The 18,613-nt window shown below is 36.9% G+C and overlaps 1 protein-coding gene across 8 annotated transcripts in view; it reads right to left on the bottom strand.

Annotated features, from left to right (window-relative positions):
- Window positions 1–18,613, bottom strand: part of HBS1L (HBS1 like translational GTPase) — a 61,061-nt gene that overhangs the window by 10,762 nt on the left and 31,686 nt on the right. For all 8 annotated transcript variants that reach the window (XM_055714495.1, XM_055714494.1, XM_055714498.1 and 5 more), the window contains 7 exons: window positions 16,214–16,322; window positions 8,205–8,461; window positions 7,560–7,725; window positions 5,211–5,328; window positions 1,833–1,979; window positions 1,065–1,139; window positions 163–280 (listed from right to left, as the gene is read on the bottom strand). In XM_055714495.1, the coding sequence (XP_055570470.1) occupies window positions 163–280; window positions 1,065–1,139; window positions 1,833–1,979; window positions 5,211–5,328; window positions 7,560–7,725; window positions 8,205–8,461; window positions 16,214–16,322 (990 nt within the window). The remainder of the gene's footprint in view (window positions 1–162; window positions 281–1,064; window positions 1,140–1,832; window positions 1,980–5,210; window positions 5,329–7,559; window positions 7,726–8,204; window positions 8,462–16,213; window positions 16,323–18,613) is intronic.

Here is an 18,613-nt window from a genome sequence, read left to right as displayed (position 1 = left end):
ACAAGAACTTTTAGAATTTCTGTATTCAGTAACTTCTCACTTAGGGATAAAGCAACTGCATTGTATTCCAAAGGTTTTGCCCCACACTTTCCCCAAAATAAAAGTTTTGGCATACACAGGACTAAGATATATTAATTTTTAAATGAGGAAAATTACACTCACCAATTTGCTCTAACAAACATTTTCCTTTATACCACTGTGTGAGGTCACTTGACTGACCCCTTGTGACCAGATTTTCACCACCAAGGCCACTTGTTGGGATATAAGCCACATCTGATTCCTAATTAAGAAAACAAATAGAAGTTAAGCACACATTAACAACAGGATCTTCTAGCAGAAACAAGAGGTGCATTTTTAAAACGTTACACATCTAAGCTATAAAAGAACAACTGGCACATTTGTACTTCCCGTGGAGAAGGCAGACTACTCGGGGGATCCATTTCCTCTCTGTTTACCTCTTGCCTGATCACAGTACTCCAACAAAGAGTTGGCGATATTTAAACGTGATGATAGCAACATTAACTACTAGAAACCAAGTTCAGGTAACAAACTCAAATTCCCTATCTGACAAGCAAAACTTCAGTTTGAATTGCTGGATTTCAGGAAGGCCACAACCAGTCCAAATGGATAGTAGTTGGATCTGAGGAAACACAAGAACGGTCAGGAATGGCAAATGGAGAGTGTCCTTATGAGTTCATAATCCACACTTGACACCTGCTCTGGTATAAAACTCTCCTGTCGATCCTGTAGTACTAAACATTAAGACATAATACTTGGTCTGTTCTGCTTTGCAGTCAACAATTCCAAGAAACTACAAATAAGGTGAGTGCCCCGAAGATTCTACAGACCTAAACAAAGCTGATGACAGACAGATCACTGAAGAACTGACTAACCTTAGCCAGGGCTCAGTGTACACCCTACCAGTAAGAAATGGAATATGCTAGAATATGTACACATAGTAGTAGCAGGAAAGCGACTAAAAAAAAATAAATAACCTGACTGTAAGAAAAGCTTATCCTATCCAAATGCCTGAACAAAGCAACAACCACTGAAATCTGTATTACCTTAAAGCCAGCTTGCTTAAGAAATTGGCCAAGCTTACTCGTAATTTCCTGAAATCTTTCCTGTTGCCAATTGACCTAAAATAGAAAACAGATTATAATAAAATAGCAGTTTTTTAACTATGACTCAAACATACAGCTGCATGTCATCAACTGTGTGTACACAACATGTAGTATCAGTAGGTGTTCTCCACACACAGCACCCAATGAATTCATAAACACAAGACTTCTGGGTGGATTCAGTTGAACATATACATTAACAATTACTGATAGCAAGCAACACATTGATTAACTTGCAAGCCCCTTTAGTTTGAGCTGTCTTTGAACAGCATCCTTTTTTTTTTAAATAAACTTACATAAAATTCAGATTTAGCAAGATTATATATAACACAGTAATAATCTAAAACACAACTAGTAATATTTAACACACCTTACAGTTTTAAGTAAAGCTCCTGAGGTCTTGAACTGAATGACCACCAAGATGCCCTTGCAGATACCACTGGGTTAACTGCTCATGTAAGATCTTCACAAGTACAAGAGGGACCCCTACACATTTTAGCACCACAACTATCCTTCTGTGTACTTTGAAAATATACCATAACCAAAAAAAAAAAAAAAAGAAGTATTGTAAAGTCTAAACACAAGAGACAGAGCAGAGAATCAAAGAAAGAAATGATACTTTGTTATTAGTTTTACAATACTGATCTTTAAACTCAGGGTCCACGATCCTAGGTGGAAGCCCTTCAGAAAATGAAAAAAATAAGCACATACCTGGTCCATTTTATTGACTGCAACAGCTAGCTGTGTAACTCCAAGAGAACGCACTAATAATCCATGTTCTCGTGTTTGTCCACCTGTCTCAAACCCTGCTTCAAACTCTCCTCTGCTAGCATCCACAACCAAAATAGCCACATCAGCCTAGATTAAAAAAAACCAATACAATCAAAAGTGGTTAAGAGGTTGACATATTTACCAAGATTATGCCCATCAGCAATGTTTCACAAATTAAAAAAAAATAAATATACAAATGTACTTTACATGGGAGGAATCCTCATGTGCCTTAAATGTATTTTGAGCTGCTCAGTCATGCCCACTTTGGTGAGTATTATGGCATTATGTCATCTCATGTCATAAACCACCATTTTCTGTTAAACACAAGCCAACTCTTGGTTTTGGGAACCTGTCCTCTTCAAACTACCCACTATGGATGTGCTGCACAGACCTCAACTAAACAAATGCAGCCCGTGCTCCAGAAGTTTAAGAATGGGTATGAGCACAGTGTCTATGCCTCCCTGCCTCAGTCTGAAAAACTTCATAGTGAGAAGCTGCAAAAATTACAGATAAATCACCTCACTATACAACTGGGACAACTGGTCAACTGCATATTGGATGTGGATGCTTCACAGTCCACTCAACACACTGGAGCATGCCAAAATCACACGATGGAAAAGACCGTGTAAGCCTATTTTATCTTCTAGGCAAACTCTCTGCCACACAGCATTAAGAGCAAAGAGGTATCAGAGACTCGACAGCACTGCACAAAAGTCAGCATGTAAGCCCAGGGAAAACCACAGATTTTGCTATTAGCCTTAAATGCTGCTAATACTTCTTTTACTTTTCCTGCTTTGGTAACAGCCAGTTAGACCACCTTCATGTACCAAGCAACAGCAACAAGATGCGAACAACAAAGATACTGCTATCAAGAGGCAGGTTTAAGAAAATTTAATAGGACTGATGAGATGGACATAACGGAAAGAGAGGAGAAAAAGCGGTACTTTCTCCCTTTCCTTATATGCTTATGCTTCGGGGTGCCAGAAGAAGGAACAGAGACAGCACACTGTCCTGGCTCTGAACTCCCCTTGCCTTGTCCTAGACACGAAATCCTCACAGTTCATACAGAGACGGCCCAAGTGTGAGAACGGGAAAGGATGAGGGATGAGTTTCCCCACAGCTCTCTGCCTCAGAAGTACATGTGGTAAACTTCTCCCTCAAAAAAGGACATCCTGTATTTTCTAAATTACAAAAAAATACCTCGGGACTTACGTGAATTAACCATATGTATCAAAGGCCAGATCCTGACCCTGATAAGGCTGATTTGCATTTTGCATAACAGCAGTTGGGGATTCACCTCCTAACAGAATTCTCCATGATAAAAAGGCATCAGAGCCATTGCCACATATGCTTTCCTTCCACCCACTGCTTCAGCACTGAGACTACTTTAACAGGCAACCGAAAATTGCAAAGTTTCAGTGATTCCTTAAAGAGCTCCAGACTAGAGCAGCCCCTCACCATCTCGAGAGCTGAGGGAACACAGAGATAACAAGTGCTATTTGGCCAGCCCCATCTTCTGCTGAACTGATACAACTGCTGGTGTATCTGCAGGTCTTCTTTTAACACTTCTACCTGTATTAGTTTTTCCCCAAAAGACAAACCAATTCAAAATAAAGTTCTAAAGAAAATGGCATGGCTGAGTTGGTGTATTCCACTGTTCTGAAACTGAAGATCAATTTCTAATTTTAAAAATCCTGGACTTCCTACAAGATATGCTCCATAATACAGATAACTGTACAAGCTCTACACTAATTTCCAAACTTCTGACTGTTCTGCAGCCTAACCATTGGGTCACAAGGTCTGAATTCTTACTCAGGCTCTGCTTCAGAGCTAGAGCAGAATTTGGGGCAAGCTAGTCTTCTTACAGTATAGTTCTCTTTACTGTAAAATCATACTAGCAGTACCCATTCTTACTGAGATGTTAAGTTAAAATTCACATTTTACACTGTAATGACATGCACAAAGCAGAAAACTCTACACAGTAGCTTCGTTTTGGGAAAAAAATAATTTTTTATTAATCTCTACTTTGAAGAATCAAATCTAGTATTATAAAAATGGTGCCTTTAAGTGGAAAAAATTTCACACATTTTATGTAATCACATTATTCTCCCCTCCCCTTTATTATTTCCATAAATTAAATAACTAACCTATATAAGAATGGTAAGTGTCATACTGAATTAAATGGGTAGTGCCCAGTACTTTTGACTTTACCTACCGTTCCTAAAACAAGTGGCAAGTATTCTCTGCAAAAGTCCTATTGGCAATACAGATGACTTCTGCATAAACATTGTAGTATGTTTTCTCATCCCACATAAAATACATTGTTAAATACAAGAATGCCTTTTGTTTGACCTCTCCAAATTGTCCTGGTTTTGGCTGGGATAGAGTTAATTTTCTTTTCAGTAGCTGGTACAATGCTGCGTTTTACATTCAGTATGAGAATAATGTTGATAACACACTGATGGGTTTAGTTGTTGTTAAATAATGTTTATACCAAGTCGAAGACTTTCCAGTTTCTGAGGCCCTGCCGCCGAGAAGGCTGGAGGGTCACAAGAAATTTGGAGGGGACACAGCCAGGACAGGTAACCCAAACTAGCCAAAGGGATACTCCATACCATAGAATGTCATGCTCAGTATATAAACTGGGGGGAGCTGGCTTAGGCCTGCTGACTGCTGCTTGGGGACTGGCTGAGCATCTGTCAGCAGGTGGTGAGCAATTGTATTGTTTTTTCTTTCCCCCCTCTCCTTTTGGCTATTATTTCTCTTTCCCTCTCTCTCATTTCCATTACAATTATTATTATATTTAATTTTATTTCAATTATTGAATTCTATCTCAACCTACGAGTCTCACCTTTTTCCCTGATACTCCTCCCCACCCCACCAGGGGAGAGGTGGAGTGACTGAGCAGCTGTGTGGTGCTCAGTTGCCAGCTGGGGTTAAACCATGACACAAAGCTTTTCTCTTTAAGCTCAAAACCACTTAAAGTCTTTATCTACGGGACCACTTTCACAGAGCTTCTTGTTGAGTAGACATATGCCACATTTGAATAGCTTTCAAGGCTCAACTCTGATGTTATCAAACTGAACTTAGTATTCAAATTACTTCCCTAATAAAACTCTTCTCCAAAAAGTTAACATCCCAAAAAAGCAAAGTAGCTGCCTTTACAGTTAAACATTTTCTTAAGTTTAGAAAACTCATGAAAATATCAAAGGTATCTCAGCACCATAATTCCATTTCATCTTAGATTTTAAAAGAAGAAAAACAATTTAAGTTATAAATAATAATGCCATTGGAAAAAGAGTTTTAGACCAACGCTACCTGTGCCGCTCCTGTGATCATATTTGGAATGAAGTCTTTGTGGCCTGGAGCATCCATCAGTGTAATTACTTTAGTCTTTGTCTCAAATTTGGTCATACCCACATCCATTGTCACTCCCCTTAAACAAAGCACATACACAATGCACCATTAAAACTGCTTTGAAAGCTTCAGAGAGGTATCAAGTAAGCTATTAAAAACACCATCGTGAAATTATACACTTCATAGCTTTCACTTGGTTTAGTCTGTACCAAAAGAAACCTGCGTGCTGGAAAAGCAGATCTCTAGAACTGCCTTTCAGTAACTCTAGTCATAAAGAAACAAACATGCAGAATTCACAATAGTAACCCCATGCACCTATAGACAATGTCCCAACAAGCACAGCGAGGACATGGTAATTGTACTGCATATTTGTATCATTATTAATTCTATTTTTAATACATAGCTCTTCAGAAAAAAGACATCATAAAGTAACAAAAACACAGCCAAGAATAAAAAAATTGAAGGTATGGGACTATAGCAATACAGTTATACATGCAAAAATCCACAAGCTGATTAGCTGGGATGGAAGGCAGTGCTTTGACTCAGTTCCACATCTCACTAACAACCACATGTTCTGCATGGCAAATAGGATAGGATTCATCTGCTCAAATGCAAACACCTATAACGCACATGTCTATCTGTGTTAAGTCATCCCCATCTCCCTTTATAGACAATGAAGACACACAGGCACTTTAAATGGACGAAATTCTTACATTAGCACAGATACTTAAAATAGGCTACTTCCAATGACAAAAAAACCCCAACAAAATAACCCCTCCCAACCCCCAAACATTTACAGATGGCTCCAGAAAGTTTTCCTTTTAAAATACAAAACTCAAAGTAAAAAGAAAACACAATCAATCCAAAATACCAATTCAGAAGATGTTTCCCTTAATAATTAGAAATTATCTTCTGAAGTCATGTACCTAAATGCACAACTGTTGGATACTTAAAAAAAAAATAATAAAAAAATCACAAACCAAGAAATATCACTTTTAAGGCTCATGACAATTATTCCACAAATTACTTTCTGTTAACATTTTACTCTTCACGGGCTATAAATACTTGTCTCTATTTCCTGTTTCACATGTTAATTACATCCTATCAAAGGTAGCTTATATTAATAAAATAACATAATATGGTTTTATTACAGATCTGTGAAAGAAATTGATCTTCAAAGTTTGTTTGTTTTACACTGCGCTACATCTACAAGGATAAAGAAAATTCCTTTCCATTAGCTTTTCCTCTTTTACATCCTCAAGACTGTAATGTCACAACAACACTACCACTACAATATCAACAGCCTTAATTGATGTAAGGCTACTTTCAAAGTTTATGTTTGGTCATTTCAGGATTGTTCCCCCCTCCTCGTACCTGCACCCCACCCAAGACAGACACCCCCACTCAGATGTGTATGTGCACTTCGTAAATTAAAGGACTCACACAGGCAAAAGTTTAGCTATATACAGGGACACTGCAAAAGCATATCTGCCTTTGAAAACAGTAAGTTACATGCTTGATAAGGACTGCCTTACTCCATGTTCTTCAAGCATCAGTTTACATTGTGAAGGTTATCTTCCTAACCAGAAGAGCTTATATGCTATGAAACCATGGGTGACAAATGATTGTAAAAAAATAAACACAAAAGAAAACGCCTTTTTTTTTGTGAACACAGAATACCATGTCCTTAGCTTCCCATATAGTGTTCTCAAAAGCTCTTACTTTTTTTTTATTAGCTTCACTACTTCCCCTTTATGTACTACTTAAATATGATAAAGTTTAATTTAAAATTTCATATTTCAATAATAAAAGACAGGTTATAAAAATATGAATTATTTATTAATTTAATTTATAGATTTTATATTTAATGTAATCTAAGTGATAAACTGACATTTCAGTGTTTAGTTTATAATTCTGCCAGCCTTTCACAGAAAAATTTAAACCTAGATCTTTCCCATATAATTATATCAAACAGAGAAATGTGGCAGCAATAAATTGGTAAGGCAGCTTTAAATGAACTAACTCAGCTATGAGAAGCATTCTGCATTGTAGCCGTACACTGCATTCCACAGCACAGAAATAAGTCATGAAATGCTCAGCTTCTTGTTCACACTTCTTATAACAAAACAAGAATATTATTTTTTCTTTTGATAACATGTACTCATATTAGCAAATATTTTTCTTTGTAAGTATTAAGTATCTTTAAATTTAGATTATTTCTACCAAAGCATTATTAGTAGACCGATACTTTCTAACAAATGCTGTTCTTTCAGGGAAAACAAGGTAATTCCCATTAAAAGATATTTCTACCTTTCTCTTTCTTCACCAGTTTCATCCAAGACCCATGCATAGGCAAATGAAGCTTTGCCAGCCTTCTTAGATTCCTGTTCGTATTTATGCATAGTTCTTTTGTTCACATTTCCCAAAAGGTAGAGCAGATGACCCATTAAAGTACTTTTACCTGCATCAACATGTCCTACAGAGGGAAATAAACACTGTATCAGTTTTATTATTTTAAGGATTTTAAATACAGTACAAGAAGAAAAACACTAAACCATTATGAAAATCATGTGCACTAATAATGCCTATGCAATCCACAGAATTTCACAATCCTGTAAGAGAGTTACAGAGAGGAAATTTATTGAAACAGAGCATGACAGTAATATAGGATGTCCAAATTCATACTAAAAAGAACACACCGCCAAGAATGAAACCAAACCAAAGTACATTTTATTATACTCTCAAAAGGAAGCTAAATCAACCCCTGTGCCCTAGTCAAGGACATCTGAATGTACTCTTTTTCCAATGAATAATGGTCAAGCAGACGCGACTGAAAACGGTATGAAATTTCCCTTCCCTAGAGAGAGGATAGATTTGCTTCGGTATTACTTCCAGATACGATCACCACAGTTTTTAATCTCTATGTCTGTCAAAAATACAATTTAACAGTATTACCTATTACCACCAAATTAAGCAGTTGCTTTCCTCCTTGTCTCTTCTCCAACTCTGCTTTCACATCTATTTGCAGTTTTGTCTTGCTTGACTTTTTTACTGGAGTAGGCACCATATTTTGCTCTTCTGAAACCTGCGCTACTTGGGGTAAAAGAGCAGATTTTGAGACTGCCTGAAGCACCCCAGAAGCTACACTGGCGTCTTCAGTTAACAGTCCTTTCTGAGGTGTGTTAGCATGGCCATTTTCTTCAGCAATCACACTAGGGAAAAAAGAAAACACAAGGAATACAAATGACAAAGAAGCTGTAGAAATATAGGAGAGAAACTAAGTTTTCCTTCCACTACCCTGTAAAGCCCCAGACAAAGAGCATGTGATAAACCCGTTAAGGTGGAGGCGATAAGCAGCTAGATACAAACTGCACAGATACCAGCTCTGAACATCTTGTCTGAAAAGCCCTGTGTACAAAAGCAAGATAAGAAATAATCTTGTAAAATACATGAAACAGATAAACAAAAGCTTCCCACAGCCACTTCTTTTAATGGGGAGGGAAAGGACAGTTGTGCAGAGCAACTAGAGCTGGCTGTCTCTGAACTAAGAGCCTAAGTCAACCCTGAAGCATGGATTCTAAAACAGCTTCCACATACGCTACAAGTATTACAGCGGAACGTAGCAATGTTCTATAGTGAGAACAGCAATACAGCATAAAGAACTAAGCATACCTGAGCTGCAATTTATGGTGCAATGCTTATACAGAGCCATAACAGATAAGTTATATTTATCAATATAATGTGTTCTATGCATAAAACAAGGCATCTGGGACTAAGGAGATTTGGGTTCCCCAACTCTCCTTCTCTAACACCCTGTTTTCCAACAGATCACCATACTAATCCTAATAATAAATAATCCTATATATATTATTATATTACACTCTCTCACTCTTTTTCTCTCCAATTTGTAAACGAGATATTTTTCTAATTTACACAAGCACTCTGAGAATATACAATATGATTCTTCACCTGTTATGGCAGAAATGACCACTAAAAACGAACGCTAAGCAACATCTTTAAGACAACAAAAGCTTTCTTATTGCCTGACAGAGCTCCACAGCGAGGCATTAATGTAAGCAGCAAGACAGGAACAGAAGCAGTAATTACAGGTGTGACAACACTGTATCACAGCAAACTTCAATATACCAACCACTGACCATTACAGATTATTGAAAATACCTACAAAGTACTGTATTTAAAACAATACAGAAGAGGCTTCTTCCCCTGGAAAAATGGAAATCCTTTCCAATGCAGTACCACCATGCCGCGGGCTGCTTTCTATGGAACAGATTCATGTAGGCTCTCAGACTCAAGTGTCTGCACATCCAGTATGAATTTTTCTCTCCATTTTCTGTTTAAGTACCACAATTGTCTCCTCAGTTTCCTCTTTTCAACTTCTACAAACAAAACTACTTATTCTGTACTTCAGAATCCCATTGTGATACCAACTGCTTTTATTTGACATTGCTTCTCATTTTCTGTCTGCGTAGGAGTATTTGCATTGTATTAGTCCCTTTCCATTACATGTATCTCAGGAAACAATACAGTCCAAGCACGTTAAGTTTATTGAACAAATCAGTTCAAGGGTTACAGTCTAAAAAAATTAAACCTAGGAAACGTTCAGACTGAACAGAAAATTTGCCCCTCATTACACAGCACTATGTAACATGGGATATTTTATGCATGTCCCTTTTTCCCCTCAGTTTCAGAACCCACCTATGTAATCAGTACTGCAGCCAATTATTGACTTGACACTTTTTTCATGAGGCCCAAAGCCAAGTTTTTCTCTTGATTCTGAGACTCGAAAGCAGAAATATGAGCACTCATTTGGTGGTTGGTTGGGGTTTTTTTTATCCCCCTACAGTTCCATAACCCAAGGCCTGGTTCTTGCATCAAGGCTGGATACACAAACACATTTCTCACCTTTGCTAAGCAAAGAACTTAGTTTATGCCAGCCATGCTGGTTACAGGGGCACAGATGCTACCTGGATAGACAATTCTGTATAAAGCCTGTTCACAAGAACTCGTCCTATCAAAATATTCTAAATCACTTGAGAGAGAAGGGCAAGTCAATATCAAGCTACTGTCTTAGGTCACACAATCATGACATTTTGAACTCTGCACTATGAAACCAGCTGTACAGTAGCACCAAATACAGCCTTAAACAAGTTCCAGTATATAACATCGTGTCTTGACAAGCTGAATACCCTTTACAAGAAGATACAATTGATTGCCCAAGTTCCAAAAATTAGTGGGTCATCATTGCTTTAGATGTAGCTATGAAGAAAGGTGATTACACATGAACTATTCCACAGAAAAATAGTCACTACAGTTATTTGTGCTCTTTTACTGGAAAAGATCAGTGCATTTCCCTAAGACTGAGCAGAAGGCTCTATTTTTAAAATTCCTTAAATAGTACATTAAGATCAAGCTGAAAACTCTGCTTTGGAATGGCAGAATTGTGTTCTCCAATGTCTCTTCAGGGAATTTTACTTCATAAAAACTGACTGGAAACAGTCCAGTTGATAGGAGGCAATTATGCACAAAACTGTGGTGACAAAGCTTTCTATATATAACTTTTAAATAATCTGAATAAACAAAGTACACCAGATCATTTTTGCCTGAATCATGCATTAAGAGATCTTCAAATATTTACAATTAATTTGCATTAGACATCCTTCATAAAGGTTGAGGCTCTCTTCCATCTTCTTCCCTTTCTTCAGGTAAACTTCAGTTCAGTGTCAGCATACTATCTAGCACTTTCACACTTAAGTACTAGGACCAATGCCAATATGCAAAGGTCACACTGTAATACAAATACAGTATTTTACACTGGTATCAAGTTTTCTTCCTTAGAATTCTGATATTTGAAGTTCTAGAAAGAAGTATTTGTATAAGCAGTCATATCAAAGCAGCTTTTGCAGTTGGCAGTAGTTTTCTCTCCTTTTCAACGTCTGCATTTCTTTCCAAACCAAATTTCAAAAAATGAAAAATGTAAAAGATATTTAGATGAAGCTCCAAGTGATGTGACCCAAAAACATAACTCTCATGTTTTTCTGTAGCTTTCAAAAATATATTCAAAGACTGTCACAATCAAGACTATTAAAATCCAAAATGTATTTTGAAAGACAGGTTACCTATAAGATTCTAAATTCTATTTTGTTTAGCTAGGTAATTGATTTTTTTTTTTGTAATCCCAGATGCGCTAATCATCCTGTAGGCCAAACCCTATGTCAGTAAGGATTCCCAGAACTAGGATGGATGTCAAGCGGTAGAATTCAAACTAATTACAGTACCTGAAAGAATCACAGTTATTGCCAGATAAAATAACTACTCTCTCAATTCTAAGTAGCTTTTACTGTGACTACTACTGCTTAAAGCTGACATTTTTTATTTTAGGTGGTGCAAAAAAAAAAAAAAAAGCGCTAGATACAAGTGAAATAATGAGTGAAACGTGACTCCAGGCACCATAGCATTAGGCCTTGCTAATTTTTCAGTGGTGCCGTACTTGAACAGTCAGTACACCGCTCCATTTAGGGTTTTGCAAGTTTCAGGTACTACCCTATTTTGGAAACTTGAAAACAACTTGTGCCATGATAAACCATGACTTGCCATTTCATAGTATAAACTTCAGAATGGGTAGAGTGAATTCAGCTTTCAGCAGATCAATGTGAGGAAAAGGAAAAGTGAGTTTATTGCTAGGTACCAAAACAGGAAGATGGGCAGATAAAATGTACAATTCCAGTCTCATGGAAGTACATGAAAAGAGATGCAGCAGTAAGACCCTGACAGCCATTCTTCATGGCAACCAGATGAGTAGTTTATTTAAAGCTCGATAACAGCTCAGAAAAATGCCAAGGAGCTTCATCTCTAACAGTCAATGAAGAAATTAGTGACCTTGGAAACACTTTTCAGTAAGCCTTTTCCACTGAGATTTCTCAAAATTATTGAACTGAAAATTTCTGGCAGATGACAGAGAATATAGGATAGCATACTAGTACCTAGTATACACTGGTGCAGGCAGTTGAGGGTATAAACAAGTCGACTGCATTAGCAAGCATCTTCAGTAGCAAAGCTCCAACTTGGTCTGAGCTATTTGAGCCACCATATCAAGAATTATTCACATTTGGAAGAACAGCACTTCCTAACCAACTGCTTGTGGCTTTGTATGAGGACTTGATGGAACTACCAAGAGCAGCTGCATTTGCCAACATCTGTGCCTGTCTGCCACATCACCGCTAGCCAGTAACATGGAGTTTCTGATTAAACAGCTCTTGACTTCTTTTAAAGGACAGAACCATTACACACCTTGTACGCGCACTGAGGTCATGTACTCAAGAAAGCCTCACAACCAGCAATTCTGGCACAAACGTCAAGAGAGCTTACCACAGCTTTTTGTTAAGACATCAGCAGACACAAAAGCCTGCCAAGGACCAACATTTAGTCAAAATTAAAACTGCCAGGCCAGAAACATCCTACGTTGTCTTGCCAACAAGAACCATAAGAGTAAATGGACTAAAATGTTATGCTTACATCTCCTTTCTGAGGAAAACTAAGAAATACAACATATGTTGTTGTAAGACATGTTAGAAGATACTCAATCTCAACAACTGTTGAGAGGTTCATGCTACCATGCATTCAAAGAACCTGAAAGCTTATCTGCTGAAGATTAACTCTGCATAATTAAGCTCTTAAACATTATTTTCAATCTTCTGGTCTGGATGCTTAGTGAATTATTTTTATACAACCGACTCTTTCGGAGTACTTACAGTCATTACAGGAATGTCTACGTTTATTTCCCCTTTCAAAATTATTAATTATACAATATCGGTCAGGCTGGTTAAAATAATCACTCTTTTTGCTCACAACTTCTGGCTTCCTTCATGACTTACCAGGAAGAAAAAGCCTGGTAAATAATTTTGCTAGAACATCAGAAAAACAGTTTGTCAGAAGTGAGCAAACCATCTTCTGTAGACAATCCCCTTAAGAATACCCCAAAAAAAGGCAATCAATGCTTAAAGCACTTCATGACTTCTAATAACCCATTCATTTTAAGTAAAATTAATTGTTATGTGATATGACATCATCATAAGACAATCATAAAGGCTGAATAGCTAGGCCACTGGCTTGAAAATACGGTTCATGAATTACATTTAAGATCCTATAAGAAGTGACAAAAAAAATAGTTCATACATACTATACAATCACTTTTTAATGGTGTCTGCACCAACACAGTTTTTGGGGATGAGAGTAAGGGACACAGTTACAGGTGTTTTAGAATCTAAACTGCTACGAGTAATTTATAACACTGTATTTTTTTGTCAGTAATATAAACTATGTACTTAGAAATCTGTATAATAGTAAACCCTCTGCAGTACATTTATCAATGCAACAGTAACATAAAAAGGGTCTGAAAAGAGTCAAAATAATGAGTCTTTCTTAGGTGTTAATAAACACAGATTCATTCTGTTCCCTGAAAACTCATCCTTACACTGTCAATCCAGAAGACAACTGCAGAAGAAAAAACTCAACTGTGATACTCATGGAGTTGAGGCAGGGGTTCATGTTTTGCTTTGTTTTTGAAATCTAGAAACAGACACATACAAAGTCATTACAAGTTTGCAAGACAATACCAATGCTTCAGCTAACCAGAACGTATTTAGCACAGGCTTTATGCAGATACTGTGGAAAGAAGCTAGTCAAGCTCCAACTGTTAGGAAAATAATCAGGAGAGCAAGTGCCACTGTCCTACAGCAGAGAAGGAAAAATGTGATGCAAATACGGTCAAGGCCTCCTCCCTCATTCTTCATGTCAAGGTCCTAGTGCCTTAGCAATGTCTCCACAGTGCCTGTAAGGCAAAAGAAGAAAGGAGGCCATGACAGACTCCTTGAAGCAGGGATCTTTAGGCATGCAGATAACTTTACAACTTAAATTGTACTTTCTTCCGTATTTATTGACTGGCAGGGCTTCAAATCTCACATGCTTTTACAAATCGCTCCACTTACCTAATTCTTCCCACTTAAAGCTAAATGCCTAACGTGCATCCAATTTCTAGAGCTGAAGAGGCTTGTTCTTGATTAGCATTTCAGCAGTACAACTAAACAAGTGAAGTATATTTAAAACCACCTCACAATATTGAGGATTTTTCTAAAGCAATTACCTGCAGGTCCTGAAGGCTTAATTTTTTTCTGTCACAAAAAATAGTATATAACAAAAAAAAAAAAAAAAATGGAAGCAAGTATAACACAAACTACTTCAGGATCCCTGAAGAGAAGGCAGAGTGGCTGAGAAGCATGTTAAAGACAACCATCTTTCCGCAGGGACTGAGTCATCACTATCCTGTCCAGGAATTACTCCAGTCTACAGATGAGAAAGCATTATTCTTACCTTCTTCTCTCCTATGGAGCAGGCACACATGCACAACGTGTGGGAGTTGCTAAGTATCAGAGATACAAAATTCTGTATTTGCTTTTATTTATAAACAAACCTTTTATTAGTCATTATTACAGCTAAAATAATCAGTCGCTACTATCCAGGTCTAACTTTTTCACTCACTTAAGATTCCTTTATTTTTATAAATTTACATCCAAATTAATTTAATCCACAAAAGTCCCACAAAAAAAAGAAGTGTAGTAGAAACACCATAGATGAAGATGTTACGACGTTGATAGGAATTTCGTGATTGAGGCCAGTTGTGACAGCCAGTCACCGATTAGTAGGGCAAGGAGAAAAACACCCAAACATTGTTCCCTTTTATATATTGCAAATCTCAAACAGCAAAGAGGATTTTTAAAGTCCCATAAATTTTTCATTTGGAGCTTACTGCATCTAGGTAGCTGAATGAAAGTGATGTCTCTTAGCAATGATATCTAGCCGTACAAAGGGTGTAATGACATCAGCTTCACACCTTGTATTAAATGTGCTTAAGAGACTAAGTAGGTGCAACTGCTTACTTTCCACTCAGTTACCAAACATGCACAAGATACTGTAAAATAATGACCATGCTGCCTTCTTACTCCCAAAAATGCTTTCAGATCAGAACTACAAACACTGGGAGATGAGGCGGGGATGTTGGAACTGCTTATGCTTGCAAATTTTTTCCTGAGGATGAACTATGGAATTTCTTACCACAGATTAGGCGGCTATTATAAGTTGGGTTCAAAAATAGAATAAGTGCATCCAAGTAAGAAAAACACATTAACCATTTTTAACAGAAACAGCCTAATCAAGAAAAAAATATGGTGGCGAGCCACAGAACACTACATGTAATGACATTCCACTGACTGTATGCCCTATGCACATGCCCTGTCCTTATGTATTTCTTGAAGTATTCACTGCTGGCTACTGTTGTAGGTAGACTCTGATCCAGATGTCTGTTTTCACACTCTCACAAGACATACCCCCAACTGTTCTGAGTTAGGATAAAATTAGAAATACAGCTCAACCACTCTAATTTAGCTAAAGCATAAGGAGGACCAATTTCTTCTCCACAACAGTTATACCCTGGACACCTGTTAAAGTTAATAAAAGCTGCAGAGGAAGGCAAAGTTTAGCCATAAGTGATTGCTTTCCCCAGAAATTATTCTTAAAGGTATTACTTCCTTTGAAGAACAAGCAATTACAGTTAAGATTTATTGATTTCATAATTCCACTTAGAGAACTAAATTTAAAATAAACGAACCCCAAGAAAGTTCAGTATTCTATGAAGCGGATGTTTAAATAATCTGACTAGCCGATATCTCTCTGCACTATTCATAGTGAAAGGATTTGTTAAACTCAAAACGTGAGGTACAATCTTCTGAAAGTAATTCTGAGTCAAACAAGAAGCTGAGATGGTTAGTTCTGGAGAGTGACACTAAAACTGCTGTAAAGAATAGAAAAAAAAGAAGAAGAAACTTGCTACAGGTGCATCAGTCTGAAAGAAGAGCTGCTGATGTACCTTGATACAAGAGGGCTTGGCTTACCATGGAACTTCAAATCCCATAGACTGTTTCTTTCCAGACACTGTCATTTTGGTAATTTTTGGCACAATTTCAGATTCCATTCTGGCTGACTGGGAATCTCTTGCTTTTCCTAGTAATAGACAAAAAGTAAGTTTGAACTTAAGGTTGTAACTAACAGGTGTTAAATACAAAGTTTAACAAGTACATTACTTCTCTTCAACCTAAAGATACCAGTCTGTGATAATGAATTCCCACACTTCCATGTCTTACTTGCATATGTTACATTTTTATTCAAAATAATCTACAGTTATATTCATTCACATGACACCTACGCCATTCAAGAACTTTACTTGCAGCAGTTCTGCAAGATGCCAGAAGCATTTCATGCAATATGAGGATGAAATGCTTTGCAGCTGCTCACTATCTGATCAGATTAATTCTTATTTATAGAGTTCTTCTTTTGCCTTAACACAGTTGATCCTCAAGGCTATAGTAAGATAAAAAAACCCATGTCTGCCTCAGGTACTGCCAGCAGCAGCACAAGCTATGTGTGGGCTACCAGGCCTTCCCTGAAACCTGGAAACAGAGTTGTCTTGCACTGAATTACACCGAAGAAGCCAAGCAATACCCAAAAGCTAGCTAATTTAAAGGATGTTCAGAAATAATTACCAGAGTTGAGTAACTTAGAGGTATCAATTTGTACCGTAAGTTAAATGAAAACATGAGCACAGTAAAGTTCATTCTTATTTTTGTGAAACTACAGTTTCACAACTAATAACACTACAGCACTATTAGTTTCTTGTCAAGCTTTAAAAAAAGTAATAAAATATTTACACTGGGGAAGGGGTGTTTAAATGAAAGTAGTAAACTAGCTCTTTCCTTTCCGCAATTCCCTCTCTAATATGAAGGGAGAAGGCATCCTAACAACAAAAAAGACTTCCAGCTTTACAGCATTAGTGATGGTGGCTATACCTTGCATTCTGAAGGACGTTATACACACAAGAAAGCAAACCAGTAACCTGAATTCAGAATTTAACTAAAAGTTTTAAACAATCTTCATCTATGTATCTGAAAACTAGAAAAATGCTGATATTCTTCCAGTAATAGACCAATTCAGATAGCCAGAGTCAAATGAATACTTATTTTGAATAACAAGTTAATCTTTTAAGTATTTTAGATTACTGCTGCAAGATGAATTATTGGAGTCATTTGGTCCTACTCATTTAGGTTAACTCTATTGTGTACTGAAGTATGATGGTTACACCTTTAAAACCACAGAATAATATTGCTTTGTAGGTTACATATAAAGATGTGGTCAAGGCTGCTGAAGATGTCAGGCAAGAAAATAGACTACTACAGGCATGTCTATAATAGCATACCAAAAAAGTTGTTGTGCAACTTTTTCTAAACAATCACGCTATAGACAGAGACATTCTTATTTAACTGATGACTTGGTCTTCATCTCCCTCATTTGTCTTATCTGCTGTAACTGATTTCATTTATATGCCACCTAGAGATCTCTGGAAGAAGTAGTCTCTGCGTATTACTAGTACCTGCATATCAACTACACTGTAAATAAGGAAAAACAATAAGAGAAATAAAGGCAACAGCACAAATCATGGTTTACAATATTCACAAATTATTTAACTGACAAACAAATAGTGAAGACTCAGAATATAAAATTCTCAGACAGGGACTACTACTTAAGCACAAAGATTCTGGTTCATCTTCCAGCTCCTACACAAATCACGTACAGCATTTTTGTAATAAGTAGTTAATCACTTGAGTTACAGTAAAAATTACTTTTCTTGCCAACTTGGTATGGTTTTTTCCACTTCAATTTTGAGAAGTTTCAAGCAGCCATGCCCTTCAACTGCCAGTTAAACATGAATGCTTTATTATCATTTCAAAGATGAATTACAGTTAATTCTCAGAAAGTACCATTTTTGAAATCTGGCTGCTAGGAACTAATAATTACAAAAAAACACAGTGATACTGAATGAAATTAGTTCAAAGAAGCCAAGATAACAATTCACATCATGTAACTTGAAAATAACTTGCAATCTATTAGCAATATTTGCTACATATGATCCAAAAATCAGGTCAAAGGTTTTACAAAAAACATCTTCTATAATCAATTTAGAAATTAAGCTTCACTCTGTACAAGTACTGTTGGGGTGTTTGACACTGATCTGTAGTTAAATGTACAAGGAGACAAAATACATTCAATGAACCAAGTTTTTGACACAAACCACAAAAATTTAACACTGGAGATCAGGAAACACTAGAAGTTGAAAGAAGATATAAAAATAAAATTAAAAAGCACAAGAGAATGTAAAGTAATTGTCCATCAATAGCACTAATAGTTGGGGAAGGGGGAGGTGTAATTAGTTAGTTTTATAAAACACTACTACTTCAGCA

The sequence above is a fragment of the Falco cherrug genome, chromosome 6 (genome assembly GCF_023634085.1).
Source record: "Falco cherrug isolate bFalChe1 chromosome 6, bFalChe1.pri, whole genome shotgun sequence".
Classification (NCBI taxonomy): domain Eukaryota; kingdom Metazoa; phylum Chordata; class Aves; order Falconiformes; family Falconidae; genus Falco; species Falco cherrug.
The sequence above is the reverse complement of the archived record's forward strand: the minus strand, read 5'-3'. Positions and strand labels throughout refer to the sequence as shown.